The sequence below is a fragment of the Ceratotherium simum genome, chromosome 35 (genome assembly GCF_057802395.1).
Source record: "Ceratotherium simum simum isolate JZ-2026a chromosome 35, ASM5780239v1, whole genome shotgun sequence".
NCBI classification, from domain to species: Eukaryota; Metazoa; Chordata; class Mammalia; order Perissodactyla; family Rhinocerotidae; genus Ceratotherium; species Ceratotherium simum.
In genome coordinates, this window is record NC_141934.1 from 23464877 (window position 1) to 23486016 (window position 21140).

The 21140-nt window shown below is 43.2% G+C and overlaps 1 protein-coding gene across 1 annotated transcript in view; it reads right to left on the reverse strand.

The window, feature by feature from the left end:
- Positions 1-4603: 4603 nt before the first annotated feature.
- ATP2A2 (ATPase sarcoplasmic/endoplasmic reticulum Ca2+ transporting 2) overlaps positions 4604-21140 on the reverse strand; it is a 61659-nt gene continuing 45122 nt past the window's right edge. Inside the window, exons 9-20 of the mRNA XM_004429992.3 lie at positions 20903-20991; positions 20090-20192; positions 19110-19241; positions 12796-12918; positions 12478-12696; positions 11405-11740; positions 9875-10095; positions 9215-9417; positions 7331-7416; positions 6922-7055; positions 6191-6308; positions 4604-6098 (exon numbers count right to left, since the gene is read on the reverse strand). Coding sequence (XP_004430049.1) covers positions 5829-6098; positions 6191-6308; positions 6922-7055; positions 7331-7416; positions 9215-9417; positions 9875-10095; positions 11405-11740; positions 12478-12696; positions 12796-12918; positions 19110-19241; positions 20090-20192; positions 20903-20991 — 2034 coding nt within the window. The 3' untranslated portion in view covers positions 4604-5828. The remainder of the gene's footprint in view (positions 6099-6190; positions 6309-6921; positions 7056-7330; positions 7417-9214; positions 9418-9874; positions 10096-11404; positions 11741-12477; positions 12697-12795; positions 12919-19109; positions 19242-20089; positions 20193-20902; positions 20992-21140) is intronic.

Here is a 21140-nt window from a genome sequence, read left to right on the forward strand (position 1 = left end):
GCCTCAGCATGGCCGGAGAAGTGGTGCCTCGGTGCGCGCCCGGGATCCGAACCCGGGCCACCAGCAGCAGAGCAAGCACACTTAACCAATAAGCCACGGGGCTGGCCCGATGACTGTAGCTTTATGTTTGAGGGGTCTGGTATACTTCCTTGCTACTCTTGCAGTTTTTTCATTAGAATCAGTCTGATTAAAATGCCTGTTGGATTTTCATGTATCATTAATAGATGAGTTGCATCATTCACATTAAGATATCAGTTCCCCCGAATTATCAGACTCTCCTAAGAACAAGATGTTCCTATTGGCCCAGCATGATGCTTGCTGCTGTTTTGTTCACTCCCAGGCACTTTCCCTTCTCCTGTCTGATGGCAGCGACTCTCCAGGACAGTGCTAAGTAGTGCGCAGTAGTGGACGGTGAGTGTAATTCTGGTGTTTCACTACTTCTAGCTTATTTTTCATTATGTTAGAGTATCCATAATTCTCATTTTCTAAGTTCTTTTCTTTAAATCAAGAATGGATGTGAAATATCAAATATTTCCCCCATATCTATAGAGTCGATAGGACTTGTATTTGTTTCTTATTAGGTTTATATAATCAACTTATAGAATCATCCAACTATCACTGCAGCCCTGATTCTTTTTTTAAGTGATTTAAGAACCATCTTCGGGAATTTGGAAAGTAGAGAAAACTCCACCTCAAACCTATCCTTCTCAGATAAGCACTAAATAGTCATCAAATGAATGAATTCCAGTACCTGTTTCAGGTCTATTTTCTATATCTATTAACAAGAGAAATGTAGAATTTTACATTTTGCATCTGAACAGTATTACAGGCATCTCTCCATTGCTACGGTCTCCAAGCTGCTGACAACCTTTTAATCATGTTAATTATCTCTGAAAACCCCACTGATGACACACTCAGCTTTCCCTACACTTGAGACAGTGGAGCCAGGGTAGGAATATCTTATAGATCTTGTGTCACATAAGGAGACCTTCCACCACTCTGCTCTCCTACCCAGAAGTTAAGTCCAAGAACTTCCTGTTTTTTTAATCCACATGAGGGCAAAACTGCTCAGGGCGCAGGCCCCTCCCGCATAACAGTCAACACCACACTGAATTTATCGTAGAATAGATTTATTTACCTGAAACCATGTCTGTGCAATGCTTGTTGTTACCAGCACAGAAATAAACAACTGATGTCTATTTACAGTCTACAAACATGCGTTGTGATAAACTGACGTTTAGCATTTTATTAAGATAAATGCATCACAATATTCGTATTGCACCAACATCTGTCTACTGCTTCTGATTTCATTAAATAAGTTACATTTAATACAGTGCAAAATAGCTGTTTGCACACTCAAAAAATAACTCAAGTTATGAACTGAAGGCCTACATTTTAACCATTCAACACCTGTAGTGTTTTCAATAAATTTATAAATAAGCAAACTGTACAGGGCCAATTAAAAAGTAGCACGTTTCAATGACACCATAGAGAAATCTGGCTACTTACAACTGAAGGCATGCATCACAACTGAACCTTGAATATTGTACATTTATATAAACTATGACATTTTGCACAGAGAAATATGGAGACTTGGCTGACGGCTTCTAAGTTCTTGGATAAGGTTTCAAAACCTCATTCTTGCAGCAAAGAAACCAAAATTCTCTGGAGAGGCTTTCTGATTCATTAAGCTGAATTATACATTTATAATTATTATTTTGATTTAAAAGCTAAAAACCCCATTGGTAATACATGTGTTTCCTCCACATATCACACAATGAATTGGGGACTTGTTTCTACTTTTCTTTTTCCCCCAACATCAATCATGCAGAGGGCTGGTAGATGTGTTGCTAAAAACGACATGCACGCAACCGAACGCCCTTATATTTCTGCAAAATGGTTTAGGAAGCGGTTACTCCAGTATTGCTGAAAAGGAAAGAGAGAGGAAATCAGCTTTATGAAATCTGGCGAGGAAACGTTAGAATAACTATTTAAGACTAACAGTGACAGATGAAAGGAATATTCAGTTTGAACTTTTAAGATTTTAAGACCAGCATTTCTGATTAACTATCCCTCAGGTGCTGCCCACACAGGGTAGCATCTAGATTCACTGGCTCAGCCACACAGACCCTTCATGTTGTCTGGCTTCAGAGCAAAGGCCACCCCTGGCTCACAGGAGCATCCCACAGGCAGACACTGAACTGCTTCAGGTATAACAGAAGTGAGAAGGGCAAGAGGAGGAAAAGTTCTCAGTTAGCAGTGCAGAGGGTAAGGCAGATGAAGCAGAAGTGAGCAGTGCAGCAATCGGCACCAAGCCTCTAGCTCCCTCCCCTTCCTTCCCTGGGGAGCAGCCTCTGGGCTGCAGGCCCAACCCTGCCCAGTCCTAGAAGGGGAACTGCTGTACCTCAGCTGCTTATCAATCACCATTCCCTTTCAATAAAGAAGCCTGGAGATCACCCTCATTGTGAAGTGCAGGGTGGTGGTTTTGACAGAATCTGATGGTTAATTAAAAAGGCATCGGATGCTGACTTAGCTCATGGGTGCTGCAGACGCAGCAGGCTCTGGCTCCGGGCAGTGGGTAGGTTCTTGGCAGACACTGAGCTAACGCCTGTGGTTACAGATATTCCTGAGGTCTGCCCACCACACGGACGTTCAGGGGGCTGAGGCCCCAGTTTGAGGGCGATGTGGTAGCAGCTGCTTGTGAAGGAGAGGCTGGCAGGTGCCCTGTGTGCCTGTGAGCTCATGCAGCTCTCCCTACAGGACGTGTCACCTGCGTTGTGCAGATGCAGGATGAGCTGCTGGAGCGGTTCCCAGTTAGGGGATATGTGAGACTGCCCTCTTCCAGGCCAGGCTCTATCAAAGAGGCTGGGTGAGGCCTGGGAGATGGCAAAAGCAGAATGCCAACGGGATGGGCCTCTGGCCCGCCTGCCCATTGGGAAAGAACTTGGAGCGAGTTTCAGGTGAGAGCTGCCTGACGGCACATGCATGGCGGGTCTGAGGATGACGCCACCCCATCCTGTTATTGACGGTGGCAAGAGCAGAGTGTCCCACAGGGCCTTCCTGTAGGTGCTGGGTGAGGATGGGACTGGGCCCCTGCTGCTCACTGCAGGATGCAGGCCTGAGGCCAGGGATATGCCCACAGCAGCATGATTGCTGAGGAGGCGCAAATGCGGACATGTTTTTCAGCAGCAGAGCCTGAAGCAGAGAGAACAAAAGGACTCCGCCCGAGGCAGCAGTGGGTCTTCCCCACTCCCAGCTGTCTGGGCTGAGGGAAGTGGGTGCCCACCTCCGTGGGCTGGACGGGCCTGAAGCTGAGAAACCACGAGGCAAGAGCTGGCCTGGGGCCATCTGGGGCTGTCCTACTACAGCAGCCCACACCATTCAACTTATTTTGTACAGGCCACTAAATCAAGGAACTGAGTCAGGAAAAGTTGATTGTTTGGTTAGTTTGGTTTCCAGTGAATAGCACACCACCTAACAAGCTTACACATCCTGTTTTGGTGTGCAGCCAAGATGTACTCCTTGCATCTGATCCACTCAACTCATTTCTTTTCATGCCTTACGATGCTAAAACCAGCAAAACCTGCCCCCCACATTCTCTGCCAAGCAAACCAACCTCCCTTCCTCTGAGAGAGGCCTCAGTGAGCCAGGCCAGGACTCTGCATTTAGAGTCAGTCTCCATGTTCCACTTCCATCCCCTTAAACTCAAAACCTCTGAACTTGGCAGCACCTCATCCTGCTTGATACCCATTAACTTCTCCCCAAATTCCAAGCATTTATATCACATCTTCTGGATGGCCCAGCAACCAGGGCCCAAATGCCTTCACGAGAACACTCCGCCTCAAGGGAGGGAGCTGCTGGCCCACTGAATACAGGGAAGGAGGCTGCTTAGGCCGCCTCTACCCTGGCTAACGACTAGGCTGGCTGGTTGCTGGCTGAGCAGAGCCATGCCCTAATAACTGTGCTTTAACATACCCTGGAGAGAGAAGACAAGTCTCAGCTGCAAAGACTGTAACCCAGAAGGTGAAAAAAAGGTGGCCTATTTAAGACGAACCTACGAGTGCATGAGTTCACTGGTTTAGTTACTTGCTTTCACTAGCTTTTTGCTTTTTAATGAACCAGGTAGCAAGGTTCTGGGAAGTTCTTGCAGCTAACAGATCAAAAAAACCACAAGAAGTTTTTGAGAATCCTCATCTCGGAACTAGCACGGGCACAGTCCCTCAGCCTGTCAGTCTGACCACGACAGAATGAGTTTCTCTTCCCCCAGGCCTTCCCAAACATCTGGCTGTGCCACTGTTCTAGGCACTGTGTGGAGTCTATGGGCATCACACCCGGGGTCAGCTAACCCAGCCCATGTGTGCACAGGTACCACGCATTGTATGCCTGCTGCTCTCAGCGACAGTCATAGAACACTGCAATTTGTGACACAAGCGGCTTATTCGTTAGTGTCATACAGCTAACTCACTTGGTGGCAGTCACCTTTAGACTAAAGCATCCAAATTCCAGGGAATACTCACGTTAGTTGATGGATGTTGGAAGGCATTGGAGGAAAACACCACAGTTAGGACTGTTAATGACTTGTACACTGTTGGTAAGACTGATCTCGAACATGCGCAAACATTTATCATAGTAACGGTGGTGGTTAGTGCCACATTCAAATAAAAATAGTTCTATACAATATGTTCATTTGGTCATGTGCTATTTACAGATTTTACAAAACACATACACGCACATACACACACACACTTGCCCTTATGTTCTCTACACCAGGCTAAAACAGGCCAGCAGAAACTTGCATAAAATGTATCACAGATGACAATTAGTGCCTATACATTAAAAAATAAAATTCCTACAACTACCTTTGCAGCAGAACAGGATCCTTCTTCCCCTCAAGCAAAGTAAAACTAAAGTTCTGAGCTAACAACTTAAGAGAAAGTTGGACACATCTATTAGATAGTTCAAGCTAAGCCACTTAAGAGTTAAAAACAAGACAGTTATTTTTCTGTCCATTTAAAATGTTTTATTTTTTTTTTAAACTAGATTGTGAAGTGCCACTGAAATAGGCGATGTTGGCAAAACAATGTCTGTTACAATAAAATACATTAGACATTTAAATAAATAACCTTAAAAACTATGTGAGGGGACATGAGCCCAGTCGATTGAATCTGGAACAATGTTTTCTGCACAAGCGAGAACAGGCATACCTCTTGTTAAGACTGATGTAAACAGAACCATCGAAACCCTACAGGAGAAGCAGCCGAGTGGGGCTTGGAGTGGGGGGTGGAGGTGAAGGAGGGCCGAGAGGGGTGAGGGGAGTGGCAAACCAAAAAATACTGACTGAGGTAGCAGTACTCTGCTCAGTGCAGAAAAATTGGCTTATGAATAAAAATTAGACTGTGATCTCAGATTAAATCCAGATGATCATGCAAAAGACACAATACATGCTATTTAGTTTTAGAAAAAACCACACACATTCATGTCCTAAAATCTGCTGCCAATTAATTTGCTGACAATGTCTGCTGGCTCAACTATTTTTTTATACAAGGATGAGTATTAAACAGAACACTGTACATGCTTTTTCATCTACAAAAAAATATTTGCATAAAATAGTGTTAGTTCTCTGTACATGTCAATGGACACTTTAATTATGTGTATAAAAAAGGAAAATCTTGCCCCACTGGAGTCAGAAAAAGCGAAACAAAATCTAGAGTATGAAACCTTCACCAGCCAATATGTTCATGTGAAAATTCAGCAGAAGTAGACAGTTGCTTTAAACAATAAAAAATTAATTGATTAAGTTAAACATCTTCTTTATGTAAAATTGTCAGTCAAGACCAAAACATATCACTAAAGTTAGTGTCTGTGCTATAGACCCAGATCACGAGGGGCATTATGAGCAGCACAAATGGCCAGGAAATCCCATCGGTGCATGCCGAGAACGAGCAGGATTTGGTGGCAGGCTGCACACACTCTTTACCAGGTTCCAGGTAGTTGCGGGCCACAAATTTGAGCGTTTCATCCATTAGAATCACAGGCAAGGAGATTTTCAGCACCATCAGCCACTGGGTCAAATTCAGCGGTGTGATCTGGAAGATAAGCTGAAACACAAAGAAGCCTCGTCAAGCTCCCAGACTTGCTGGAGAGGCAGTCAGGCCCCAGACCCCCTCCCCCCCCGGCCGACACCACTTACAGGCAAGGGTTCCACGTAGAGGATTAAGAAGTGGAGTGACATGGACAGGCAGATGGAGCCCACAAGCCAGATATTCTCCCAAGGGGGCATCCTCAGCAGGGACTGGTTTTCAGACAAACTGCAAAACAAGGAGAGGTACATGAAATATGCCTGCAAAAAAGGCAAAGGCATGTGTCACTAGGGACAGACTGTTCGGAGCTACACTTCAATAAGGCAGCAGCTAACCTGGCATTGCCCACTGACCTAATTCTACTAATGTTTCTACTGGGGCAAAGTTAAGGAAGAATGTTCAGATGTAGGACAAACTTCCAATTTTAAATCTAGGCTTCGGCACAGCAGGTTCCACTTCACCGGGCTCTAAGCTGCTCTCAATTGCCCTGGACACTTAGGCTATTTCGAATTTTCCATTTTTGTCACTGGCTTAATTGGGCGATACCATTTGTCTCAATGCGAAAGGGCAAGAGTTCTTTCCCTGTGGGCACTGGCATACAGAGGTACTGAAATCCCTATTTTTGGCCTCCAGTGTCTCTTAAGGAACATGTGGCTAAGCACTCCCACTACTTCCTGGAGGTGATGATGACTTAAGCTTTTAAAACCGGTGCTGCTTGTTCTCCTTTCTTTTTGGGAGGGAAGAGCTTTCCTGTGATCCAGTCAACCATGACACACACACAATCCCCCAGTGCCCTGGTTGTCAGAGCTCTCGCCCCAGCTTGCCAAGAAGACTCGCTGACCTGTTGAGGGCGTTACACATCTCTATGGTTACTAGAACAGAGAGTGCCATTGTCATCGGGTACGGGGATTCAAAGACTTCACAATCCACTCCTTCAAAGTCTGGGTTGTCTTCTTTACACTGTAGGAAATGACTCTGCAATAAAAGCCCAATCAAGTTCCTGATCAGCCAAGTACATTTCCAAAGTCCACACACCAATTCCACACTAAGCCCAGAACACACAAGATCTCACCCCATTTCCCAGAGAAGCCCTGGTCCTTCAGAATAATCTTAAATGCAACTGCTTATTGTTCGAGCCTTAAACTTATTTGACAAACACCCAAACCACAGACAACTCAAGGACAACCTTGTTTGTGAGGGCTTACGATGCTTTGTATCTAAGGTACAGAAAGAAAGGTATGACTACATACCAGCTGGTAGAAGGACACTCTTGGACCACCGTCGGCAGCAATGAACCACCACGCAGCAGCACCCACGGTAGCAGCACCGACGTAACCTGGGAACAAACAAACATCATGACGCTGCCAGACACGGGGTTTGCAGCCTGCAGCGTCCACTGCAGGTGTTGCCTTGTGGGCCAATCCTCAGGCCAGAGAGGAAAGACACAGTGTGTCGGTGATAACTAGAGCCTGTGCTGCCACTAGCAACTGCTCACTCCCATCAGCCAAAGGAGCTAGATGGAGGGTTTCTGCAAGGGAGAGGGGTGTCTATGGTACAGAAGAACCAGGCAACTTTTCCTCCAGAATTTGTGAGAAAAAGTACCTATTAGAATTGGTAGGACCTTTACTCTAGCCATGCCCTTCTCTAATCAGCAGCCAATATGTTAAGGCTACAGGTGTGTGTCCTGCACACAAGGCCACACACCATGTTGGAGGACCAGATCACACCATCCATGATTTTTAGGCAAACTGATGCTACCAGCTGTACACTAATTTATTTGCTCCATCAGAGTGCTGGCAGAACCATTACATGAAAACACTGTTAGAGCAGTTAGTGCAGAAAACTGAGCAACACGGCAATGCCCAAAGCTGATTCTGGGAGCCCCCCCTCCCAATTACCTTTGAATTCATGGAGTTTATTATAAAGAAGCAACAAGGGTTAGTGGAGAACTTGGGAATAAGAGGACTTGAGAATAAGAGAATGTCCCAGTGTGGCAGCCTCCACCAAAAGACAAAAGCGCACACACCCTCTCACCCAGCAACGACAGCGGAGCAGCAGGCAGCTGGTGCACAGGGAGGAGGAGGCAGTTGTACATGTAGTGACACGGAATTACCCGACAAAGAGGGAGAAATACAAAGACAGGGTTCAGCACACAGGTGTGTACAGCATGCCATTGCTTGCAAAAATAAATACATAAACTACATCTATTTGCTACAGTATCTCTGGAAAGGCACATGAGAAGCTGTTAACATTGGAGGGGAGCTGACTGGCTGAGAGCCTTCCCACTTTATGCCATGGTGTGCTTTTTGAATTTGAAGTCATGTCAATGTATTAAAACCTTCCCATGAGACCCTAGGAAAGTCATTTAACCTCTCTGGGCCTTGCTTTCCTAACCTGTGACATGGGGAAGAGAAGTGGCACCCTGGGTTAGGAAGATGAGGTCTACACAGATGACATATGGAGAAGAACCTGACCCGTGGCCGGGGCCCCATGCATTTACCAACCATTGCTGATAAACACACAAAATCCCTTCTCTCACTTAGGGAAAGGGGGACTTAGTTTTATATCTGGGTGATATTATATCACCGGAGTTGTCCCTGTATCCCTGTGCCCACAGGTTAAATCTGAAAACCTCATTCACAAAGGCCCAGGGACAAGGACTAACTTCACTGTAAATTGGGTATACAGTTCATTCAACTGCAAGAAGGAAGCCTCCATTTTTTGCTACCCTAATATGGGAATAGAAGAATGTGTTTTTTGTGTGTGTGTGAGGAAGATCAGCCCTGAGCTAACATCCATGCTAATCCTCCTCTTTTTGTTAAGGAAGACCAGCCCTGAGCTAACATCTATTGCCGATCCTCCTCCTTTTTTTCCCCAAACCCCAGTAGATAGTTGTATGTCATAGTTGCACATCCTTCTAGTTGCTGTATGTGGGACGTGGCCTCAGCAGGGCTGGAGAAGCGGTGTGTCGATACACGCCCGGGGTCTGAACCCGGGCCGCCAGTAGCGGAGCACGCACACTTAACCGCTAAGCCACGGTGCCGGCCCCAGAATGTGTTTTTAAGGGATGAATTTACAAAATTTTGGCTCACAAACATTTTGTTTAAAAATCGACAATATAAAAATCTACTCACAGCCAATAGCCAGGTAACGGAAAAAGAGCCACCCACTGATCAGTGGTTCCTTCGGGTTCCGAGGTGGTTTGTTCATGATGTCCAGATCGGGAGGGTTGAACCCCAGTGCAGTGGCAGGCAGGCCATCTGTTACTAGATTGACCCAGAGCAGCTGGACAGGAATTAAAGCCTCAGGAAATCCAAGAGCTGCTGTCAGGAAAATACTGTTTCCACCCAAGGAAAGAGGAGAAAGACCCCAAATTATTTTTGGCTATTATTTAAATAGCATCACCACCTCCTCCTCCTCCATAAAAATCAATGGACAGCAACAATGATTGCTTGAAATAACTTTTTTTGGCAATCATAAAACATTTATTATACCCAATTTCAAATTAAAGTTAACTTTTAGAAGCCAAGAATTTGGTTACTTTATGGACTTAACTTGAACTCGTCTCTATGTTAAAGGGCGTCCTTTGCACACTGGGGCAGCTGCAGACAGCCCTTCTGACGGCTGTAAGTACCTCTACCTTCTCAAGAGCTTTTTTTGTCTTGCCCAGCCCTCCCTCCAAACTTGTGCACAAAGACCAAAGCTGCTGCCATATGAAGAGCAAATCTGGAAAACTGGTCATCACAAGCTGATTTTAGATAAAGGAATACAGGTGATCTATCACAGGGACCCACCAGACAACTTCCCCTACATTCGACGAGATGAGGTAGCGGATGAACTGCTTCATGTTGTTGTATATTGCCCGCCCCTCTTCGACGGCAGCCACAATGGTGGAGAAGTTGTCATCAGCCAGGACCATCTCGGAGGCGGTTTTAGCCACTGCGGTGCCAGAGCCCATGGCAATGCCAATCTCGGATTTCTTCAGAGCAGGAGCATCATTCACACCATCCCCAGTCTGAAAGGGAACCCGAAGACTGGTTTACAAACATCTAACACACACACCCCAGACAAAGGCTCAGCTGCCCTGAAGCAAGGAAACAAATGGAGCTGGAAACCAGTGGGCCTCCAGGCAGAAGAGTTAGAGGAGAATTTTGTTTTTGTAAGTTGGTGTCACAAAACACATTTTACCTGGGAAATGTAAAATCGCCAAATGGACTTACCAAAGAGACTTCAGAGGGAAGTGGAACCAAGGGGACTTCAAATTCATCTGTATTATTATTACTATTTTTTTTTTTTGGTGAGGCAGATTTGCTATGAGCTAATATCCGTGCCCATCCTCCTCTATTTTGTATGTGGGATGCTGCCACAGCATGGCTTGATGAGCAGTGCGTAGGTCTGAGCCTGGGATCTGAACCTGTGAACCCCGGGCCGCTGAAGCAGAATGCGCTAACTTAACCACTATGCCACCAATCCAGCCCCCATCTGTGTTATTTTTTTACAAACAAAAAACCTATATGGCAGTCAAGATAAACTACTTGTGTCCACATGGATAACTCTCAAGTAGAATAGGTACAGACTGCAAAAATATGTAAACTATGCCATTTATAAATATCAAAAATATGCAAAAATACTAAATGTTGTCTACAGATAGAAAACTATCATTCCCACGTATGTTTTTATACTTTTACTAAACACCCAATATCAAATTCAAAAAAGTGGCTCCCTCTGGGAAGAGAAGGGAAGGGAGATGAAGGAGGAAGGGAGGAGTATATCTATAATATCTGGTTTCAAACAACACAATTAAATTTTTTTAAAGTAAAGTTTTACAGACAAGCAACAGAAAGCAAATATAACACAATGTTAACATGTCCGGGTGAAAAATCACATGAGGGGAAGAATAGTGAAAATGCTCCATCAACAGGCAGCTCGTACAGAATGCTTTACCAGTACATCTAATTTTAGGTAGGGTTAGCCAAAGACGGGGTGACGATGCAAATTAAGTTATATCCTGAATCAGTGTTTAGAAAACTTGAGATACAAATGTGCATATTTCAACCAAAACAAAGATTAGATACCACCAAATATTTCCCCTATAACTGATTCAGAAGGCACTGCTAGGTCTTAAACTACTCTAGAATCTTCCCTGCATGCAACATACAGCATGCCAGCTACTGGTCAACAGAATCCTAGAGAAACAGCCCAGATCATGACAAAAATCTAGAAATTCCAATCCTGGGGGCTATTCCTAAAAATTTAATGATCAAATTTAGAATCTGTTGTGTTTGTGTACTGTGAATCACCTGTACACGTCCAAAGACACTCACCATAGCTGTAATCTCATCAAAAGACTGGAGAAATTCTACAATTTTAGACTTGTGGGAAGGTTCAACTCGAGCGAAACAGCGGGCATTCAAGCAGGCATCTCTCTGGGCTGAAGGACTGAGCTCGTCAAACTCTCGACCTGTAAAAGCCTTCGACGTCACATCCTCATCCTGCCTAAAGATGCCAATGCGGCGACAGATGGCCACGGCAGTGCCCTTGTTGTCCCCTGTGATCATGATGACCCGGATGCCTGCTTGCCGGCACAGCTTCACAGAAGAGGCCACTTCAATTCTTGGAGGGTCCAGCATGCCCACACAGCCAACGAAAGTCAGATTGGTCTACAGCAAAAGAATCACCTTTATGTTCAAACAGGAAATTCTGGTTTTTCCCCTGGTGTGGAACAAGGGCCAGTTATACATCAAGAACAAAGGTTTCTGCATTTCTCTGACTCTTACCTAGGATTAACATTCATTCACACTACTGATATAAATCTAATCAAGAATAGTATTAATTCCAATTAATTGGAAATGACTAAAAATATCACTACATTCTTGTTACCAAATCATTCTTTCATTTTCATAATGATAATATTCTGAAATGAGGAAAAAAACATAGGAATAAGAGCATTTTGGTATTGGCCACTTTAGTGGCCCACAGTACCAAAGCTTGTTCCTTTCATTCAGTACTTCTTGATATGAAAGAATTCTGAGCAGAAATGTAGAAGAAATCTCTCAACTTGGATATTTTGACCTTCAATAACTAATGAATGTTTTAAAAATGTTCCCAATTTTTAAAATATCTTAATTTACCTAAGAGCTGCAAAATAGGTTTTACAATTTAGCTCAAGTCTTGATTATTCTTTGAATGTAACAGATTTGTATTAAATTGTTAACGATGTATGTTTGAAGCAGCAACCTAAATTATAATGGCAATGCATTTGGCCTGCAGAAAAACAAATAACCACACCTCTTTCTTGGCAAAAGCAAGACTCATTTGACCTTTTACTGAAGGAGTGCTGTTTAAACACAATGAATGTATTTAAGGATGTGGGTGAATAAACTTTTCATTAGCTAACCTCATATTTAATAAAGTTGGCAGAGTCCTCAAGGTTCATTTCTTCTCTTCTCAGTGGGTTGTCATGAGTGGCCAGAGCCAGGCATCGCAGTGTGTCGCTGCCACTACCCCATTCCCGAATGACAGACATGATCTTCTGTTTGACTCCAGGGATCATAGGGACTTTAGTACTTCCAACTCGAATGTGGGTGCACCTGTCAATGACACCTTCAGGAGCACCCTGAAAACATTACAGATTTAGATCAACAATTTTATTTATTGGTTCACCCAGGATCCTGATCCTGGTAGGAACATCTCAGTCACAATTTGCTGTACTCACCTTCACAAACATTTTGCTCATCGATGTCCGGCTTGGTTTGTTTGGTGTACAATAAACCGACATTGATTTTCTATCGCGTGAAAACTCTAGAGTAAATTCTTTTTTCATCAACTGTTTAATGACCTATAAAGAGAATATACATGGAATACTACTCGATAACAAGTTCTGTAAATTTTTCACTTGTTCAACAAATATTCACTGAGCACCTGTTATGTAATGAGCACCGGGGATATAGCAACGGACAATGAACAAGACAAACAAGTTCTCACCCTCATGAAACTTGCTCTCTAGTTTGGGAAAGAGACTAGAACGTAGAAGTAGATTATAATAAGTGCTATGGAGAAAAAATATCTTTAAGTAAGGCAGGGAAGGGAGATGGAAAACTTGTGTATGTATAGATTGCAATTTTACGTAAACTGGTCAGAAGAAGGGAACATCTGAGTGAAAACATGAAGGATGTGGGAGTGTGAGCAGAGAAGAGAAGTGCAGGCTAGCGTGACCTGGCATGTTTCAAGGAGCCTCCAGGCCAACGTGGCTGGAACAAAGTTTGCAAGAAAGAGGTGAAAGGTACAATGGCAGGGGGTGGCAGAAGCAGGCTGTAGGATCTTACAAGTCACTGTAAGGTAACTGGCTTTTCTAACAAGTGAAAACAGGAAGACAGTGGAGGGTTTCAAGCTCTGGCAGTTGTGTTAAGAATTAGCTGAAGGTGGGCAAGGAACACCACTTAATACAAATAATCCAAGAGATGATGGTGACTTGGACCAGGGCAACAGCCCTGGAGGTGGACAGAAGTGGTCCAGAGCACTGCTGTCCCAAAGAAGTTTCTACAGTGATGGAAATGTTCTATCAGTACTGTTTATGTAGCTGTCCTAAGTTGCTACTAAGCACCTGAAGTGGGGCTAGTCCGCCTGGGGAACTGTTATTTTAAGTAAATAGCTTTAGGTAGCCAACGGCTACTATACTAGACTTTAGCACATTGACGGTATTTAAAATCACACGAGACCAGAAGAGATTGTGGGAGAACTGCAGACAAAAAGGTAAGGGACTGGGCCCTGGGCCTTCCTACCCCTGGAGGGAAGAATGAGCCAGGGGGTGGGGGCAGGGAGGAGAATGAGTTAAGTGAAGGACTATTTCAAGGAGGGAGACTGACAGGATCAACCGACAGCTCAGGTCTAACAAGGACTGAGAATTAACCCTTAGATTTAGATTCTGTTGGATTGTCTATGTACACAGTTATGTTACCTACAAAATATACTTTATCCTTTCCAATTTTTATCTTTGATTTCTTTTTCTTGCCTTATTGCATGGACTAGAACTGCCAGTACAACACTGAATAGAAATGGTGAGCGGAAATGCTTGTGTTGCCAGTAAGTATGATGTTAACAGAGGCTCTATGTAAATACATCATTAGCTTGAAGACAGGTTTGCTGAGTTTTTATCATGAACATAGATGAAATTTTATCAGATGCCTTTTCTACATCTACTTAAATGATCTCATGGCTTTCCACCTTTACTCAATTATGTGAATTACATTGACTCCCCCCCCCATTTAGACACATATCTAATGATAATTGTCGAAATCCCAAAGAACCCCACCATCCAATGTAGGCAGTTAGGAGCCACAGACTGAAGTCTGTGGGCTGGCCCAGCCAGGCTGCGTATACTATAGCTGTCCTCTCGGCCAGAGCTGCCTCAAGCTGCAAAAGGACAATCACTACGAATTCTGCATTATCTGACTCATGTGTTTAGTTTCCATTAAGCATTGTACCCATGGCTCTGGGAAGACTGAAGGAATGTGTAGTGATTCTGAGTAAGGTGTGGACCTAGGCACCAGATATATCCTGGGGGGAGAAAAGAACAAAGCCATATGTTCCATTATCAGGATAGTGAAGAGCGGCAGTCCTATCTAAACAGGCCACGAGGCCTTAAAAAGCTGGGTCTTGCCCTGTCTCTATACTATGAAAGGTTCTTTCTTTCTAGGGGATGGGGGGTTGGCATGAATCCATATCTAGGAATTTTCAGTGAATGAACATCACGACAGTCATTTCTGATGCTTTCACTCAGCGGTTGTGACAAAAAAGTGAGGCAAAGGAGGCCATGGAACAAGAAAATGCCCAGTCTGCAGACAAGAGGAGGAACAGTCTGCCCTTATTTGTGGTCATCGTTACAGTTAACACACCACTTTTAAACTCCACAGTGCTACCTGTCTCCCTTTACTGAGTAGTTACAGATCTAGAATCAAACAATTCTAAACCTCAGTCTCTGTGAAGCTGAGTCTTCAGGTTGCCTCCGAAGGAGTTAGTCACACCAACTAATAACAGAGCTGTCAGAAAATGTGGCCCTGCGAGGACTGGCTTCTTACTTACCAACAATCAGGAGTGAATGCTCTATAATGGGGACAAGGGGCTTGGACTTCTATTTTATGGAAGCCGCATAAGTCGGGGCAAGATGCCATAGGAGCTGCCCAAGACCCCCGGGGCTACGAAATTGCTAGTTGTGAAGCATGAATCAGTCTACTGTGAAAGACTCTATACTTCAGCTGAGATGTTCTCCATTCTGGTGAGAGTTTTTTCTCAGGACAATGTAAAGGAGGCAAAATGATGCAAAGGAAAGAAAGGGTGCTAGAGCGGGCATCCAGTTTTGCCCCACACTGTGAGACTGTACTCAAGGCATAGAAGCCTCAGTTTCCCTGCCTGTGTCAGACTGGACTGGACAGTCCTGCAATCCCTTTCACAGCCTGAGATTTGGTGTGGTCACTAAAATGATTAAATAGCTAAGGTCCTTAAGAAAACAGATGCACTCTCTCTCCCACCTTAGGGTGGATGTGATAAGTATGGTGCTACCCTCCCCTCCCCACCACCACATTGCCTCCTAATCTGCCCTGGCTTCCCAGGGGAGGATGAAAGAAAGGGTTTGTGATATATAAAAGCATCAATGTAGTGACAGCTGACCATTTAGTAGACATGAGCCTTGCTTTTGCACAACAACTAGAAAAGGCTATATTTTTACCTCCCATTTCTCCTTATTCCACTAGGGAACCCTAAGTAAGAACAAACAAGTGCTACAAAGAGTTGCCTGAAGTACCAATTGGCAACTATTTGGTGATGACAGGTAGGTCTGACACTAGAAGAGGTTATGTGCAGCAGAACTTTATCCTGTAGGAATCCAAGCTCCAAGGCTGGGAGCAGCAGGTTCTGGGAATTGGTCTGGAGGGCCCACTGTAGGATCTTGCAGCTGTGTAGACCCTGGACTGCATGAAGATGGTGTTTACCCTGGTGCAGAGGGGCTGGTGTATTCCCGGAGTGGTGGCTTGTGAGGGGGCGGGACCAGACAGAGACTGGCCAGGACAAAGGAGGTTATCACTTAGGTCCATTCAGCCAGCATCACTGTGACCAAAAACAACCAGCTGGTCAGCAGTGAACTGGACCTGAACCTCAGCAACCTGAAAGAGGTCCCCATCAAGGAGGCACTGCCCTCCCAGAGGCCACCATGATGGATCTGTCCTTCAGTAAAATGCCAGTGGATTCTGTGGCCTCACACGCTTGGGGAAGCTCGACCTGAGTAAGACAATCTTGAACAGCTGCTGGCAGACATTGGCCACCTGGTCAGCCTTCAGCACCTGAAGCTCAACAGACTGGTCCATCGTATCCCGCCTGCCACTTTGCTCAGCCCAGGAATCCTGGCTCAAAGGCTCTGACAGGCAGGAGGAAAGGGACCGAGGGGCTGCGCATCTGTCCAGTGTTCTCACACCTAACACACTGCACGCTCCACCACCTCCATACTGGTTGACCTTTGTTAAGCTGGCCTTGTAGTCATGGCAATTCTGCTTGGAAATAACACATTACAGATTTAATATATTACTAGACTTGACTTGCTAATGTTGTGTTGAGAATCTTTACATCTATATCATGAAGGATATTAGTTTGTAACTTTCTTTTCTTATCATATCCACGTCAGGTTTTGGTATCAGGATTTTGCTGGCCTCATTAAATGAGTTGAGAAGGGTTTTATTTTACTTTTTCTCATAGTCTGTTTAAAATGGGTATTTACCGTATGATCTCCCTCATTAAGTAGTAGATAATAACAACAAACACACACATACAGAGATTGGACTGGTGGTTACCAGAGGGAGAGGGGGGAGGGAGGAGGGCGAAAGGGATAATTTGGCACATGTGTGTGATGGGTTGTAATTAGTATTTGGGTGGTGAACATGATGTAATCTATGCAGAAATAGAAGTATAATGATGGGGCCGGCCCTGCGGCGTAGCAGTTAAGTGCGCGCGCTCCGCTGTTGGCGGCCTGGGTTCGGATCCCGGGTGCGCACCGACGCGCCGCTTCTCCAGTCACGCTGAGGCCGCATCCCACATACAGCAACTAGAAGGATGTGCAACTATGACATACAACTATCTACTGGGGCTTTGGGGGAATAGATAAATAAATAAAATCTTTAAAAAAAAAAAAAAGTATAATGATGTACACCTGAAATTTATACAATGTTATAAACCAATCTTACTGTAATAAACAAATTAAAAAATAAAATGGGTATTTCTTAAATGTTTGTAGTCTGTGTAAAACTGGCATTTTTTTTTTTTTTGTGAGGAAGATCAGCCCTGTGCTAACATCTGCCAATCCTCCTTTTTTTTGCTGAGGAAGACTGGCCCTGGGCTAACATCCGTGCCCATCTTCCTCCACTTTATATGGGACACTGCCACAGCATGGCTTGCCAAGCAGTGCATCGGGGTGCGCGCCTGGGATCCGAACCGGTGAACCCCAGGCCGCCACAGTGGAGCGTGTGCACCTAGCCACTTGTACCACCGGGCCAGCCCCAAAACTGGCATTTCTTTCTATGTGTTTGGCAGAATTACACCTGGTGACTTTTTGTGGGGGTAGATTTTTAATTACAGATTCAATTAATTTAGCAGATATAGGACTATTCCATTTTTCTTGTGTCAGTTTAGAAAGTTGTGTTACTGAAGGGACTTGTCAATTTCCTCTATGCAGTCCAATTTATTGGTATAAAATGGTTCATAATGGGTTTCTCATCTTCTCTATTATTTCCCTTCTACTTGTATTTAATTTGCTGGTTTTCTTTTCTTCAGATGGAAGCTTTTATCATTGATTTTTAACTTTCTTTTCTAATATGGCACTTAAAGCTATATATTTCCCTTGAAATGGTGCTTTAGCTACATCCTCCAATTTTCATATGGTGTGTTTTCAATATTGTTTAGTTCAAACTATTTCTTAATTTCCACTGTGATTTCTTCTTTCACCCAAGGATTACTTCAAAGAGTGTTGTTTAGCTTCAAAATATTTGGGGAATTCGCTAATTATCTTTTTGTTATCAATTTCAAGTTTAATTCTATTGTGATGGTTATACAGCAACTGTCGGTATGATTTCAATCCTTTGTACTTCTGTGGAGTCTTGGTTCATAGACCAGCAATACAGTCTACTCTGGTGAACATTCCTTATGCATTTGAAAAGCATATTAGAAGTAGCATAACAGAAATAAGGATTAGGTTGAGTATATTTACAGTGTTGTTCAAATCTTCCATATCCTTACTGATTTTTTTTCTTCATCTGCTTGTTCTATCAATTGAGATAGGTGTGTTAAAATCTCCAACTTTAATTGTGGATATATTTTTCCTTTTATTTCTGTCAATTTTTGCTTCATGTATTTTAAATGTGCTATTAGGTACACACATAAATGATTTGACCATTTATATTTAGCACAAGGTCATGGGCAACTTTGACAAGAGTTTTTGATAGACTGGAAGAGGGAAAAGCTTGACTGGAGTGAATTCAAGAAAATGGGAGGAGTGAAACAATACATAAAAACAGCTCTCTTGAGAAGTTTTACTGTAAAAGAAAAGAAGTAGGGGGCTGAAGTGGGGAATCAAGTCAAAAGAAAGTTTTGAGATAAACATACTATTATTTCTCCTATGCTGATGAAGAAGATACAGTAGGGGTGGAATATCGATAATGCAGGAGAGAGACGTTAGGGCATACTGCACAAGGAGCAGCTAGTTCTTCCTAGGAGCAGGGACAGTCCATTCACAGCACCATGGGAGAAGCCAGATCTTATGGGCACAAATGGTTTCATGTGGAAATTATCCATTGATTCCTTTTATTTCCTTGGTCAAATAGATAGCCAGATTATTTTACCTGAGAGTGACTAACGGGGAAGAGAGATTACAAGTCTGAGGTGATAAGGTATATAACTTAGTTATCTAAGATAGCAGGAGAGTAAATGGACTAAGGATATATGGTATGAGTGATGGGCAGCATGAACAATACACCAAGCTCCAATACTGACCGAGTTGCAGGCATTTGCTCGTTCTATTTTAGAAAGACCCTTCAATTCGGTATCAAATACATTCATCTTCTCTACCAGGCAAGTGAGAGCCGTCTCTGTAGCTTCTCCAACTTTTTCATACACACCTTTTGCCTACATAGGTTAAAAGCATAGAAAGTGGAAAAAGGGAAAAGTAGTAAACAAGTAAATTTCTTCTTAATAAAGACTTTTTTCCATAGGAGGACAACCTGTCTTCCACTGCATCATTATTCTGTGGGCCATTTTTATCCTATTCTGGAGCACATGATCCAGATAATTAAAAATATACTCAAAGCACAGGTGTGCATTTTATCTCATTCTAATAATTAGGTTTTTCATTTCCCTTAACTATAAGAAGCCACTAATCACAGTATTAATCAAAGAGCTTTCAAACAGTATTTGTAATTCCATGTCATTACTTATCATTCTACAGAGTTTACATTCTGTTTCTGATGGTGACTGGCTTGCCTTTTAGATAGAAACAAAAGGATTTATCTCACTTTTTATAATTAAAAAAGAGAATAAAAAAGGTTTTCTATTGGTTAAATTTTATATTATTTTATCGTCATCATCATCATCAAAACAATCCTCTAAGCCTCAGCTTGTCCTCAAGGATATCTTAAAAAGCAAGATCGATACCCTATACTTTCAGGAAAACATTTTTTATCCTGAGTTTTATTCATTTATAGTAACCAAACTATAAACAGCCGAGAACATGATGTACACTACAACTCTCAGTTAAGTAACTGCAATGCTCAAAGAGGATATATGAAAGGCTCTCAGCTTTCTTTGGCTAGGTCATGCAGACGCTGATGGAGATAGGCTCTTGAATGGAAAGAGGAAATAAAATCAGGAACTCTTACTTTCAAAAGGGAGGAAGGAAGGCTGGATTTTCATTCCACCCACCCCACCCTTGAACTAGGAGCAGCCAGGTCTAGTTTCTCATTTATAAGGAGTCTTACCTCATTGTAATCCAAAGCAGAGTCATTACAAAGAGCACAAATTGTTGCCAATTCTACAAGACCATCATATTGATGACATTTCACTGGTTTATCATCTTTGTGTCTATCAAAAGAAAAAACACTCAGAGCATAGTGTGGTCATCTCCACTAATTTTTATTTAATTATTTAATAATATAAATAGAATTTGTGGACAACAGACTGGCACGTATTCAAAAGAACTGAGTGACGGCTCTTAGAAATCTGATGCTGGAGACAATAACAGAATGTGTCTCCGATCTCAGGAATCAATCGGTAAAGATCAAAAATTCTTAGTTCATGAAATTCCTCCACCACTGATATCAAAAAAGAACAAAGAGGGGGCCAGCCCAGTGATGCAAGCGGTTAAGTGCGTGTGCTCCACTGCGGCGGCCCAGGGTTTGCCAGTTCGGATTCCGGACACGCACCGATGCACCGCTTGTCAAGCCATGCTCTGGCAGCGTCCCATATAAAGTGGAGGAAGATGGGCATGGATGTTAGCTCAGGGCCGATCTTCCTCATAACAACAACAAAAAAGAACAAACAGAAACCCCACTTGAAAATTTAGGCTTCAAATGAGAGCTAAATGAAGATGAAAAAGGTCATTGGCTTATGACCTGTGTTTTCTCTCTCAAAGTGTGCATTATATTTGTTTTTTTAAAAATTTACTACCTTGGTAACTGACAACATGAGCCACATTCAGAAAATTGTCTCAACTTTTCAGATACACTGCAAATCTGTACAAGTACCAAACTGCCACAATGGATCCTTTAAATGATAAAGGAGGGTTTACTCACACTTCTCCAATAGGTGCATATGTTGATCCAGTTATGGTAAACTCATTTAGGGAACAAGTATCACCTTCAACTTTGTCCAGAATGAACATCTACAGAAAAAGAAAAAAAAAAAAAAGTGTCAGTGTTTATAAGGTATAATAAATACGCTAGGACAAATAATCTTTGCTAAGACAAAAAAGCTTTTCTCATTTAAGAAAACAATTTTAATGAAACTTATTAATTGAAGCTCAGCATCAGA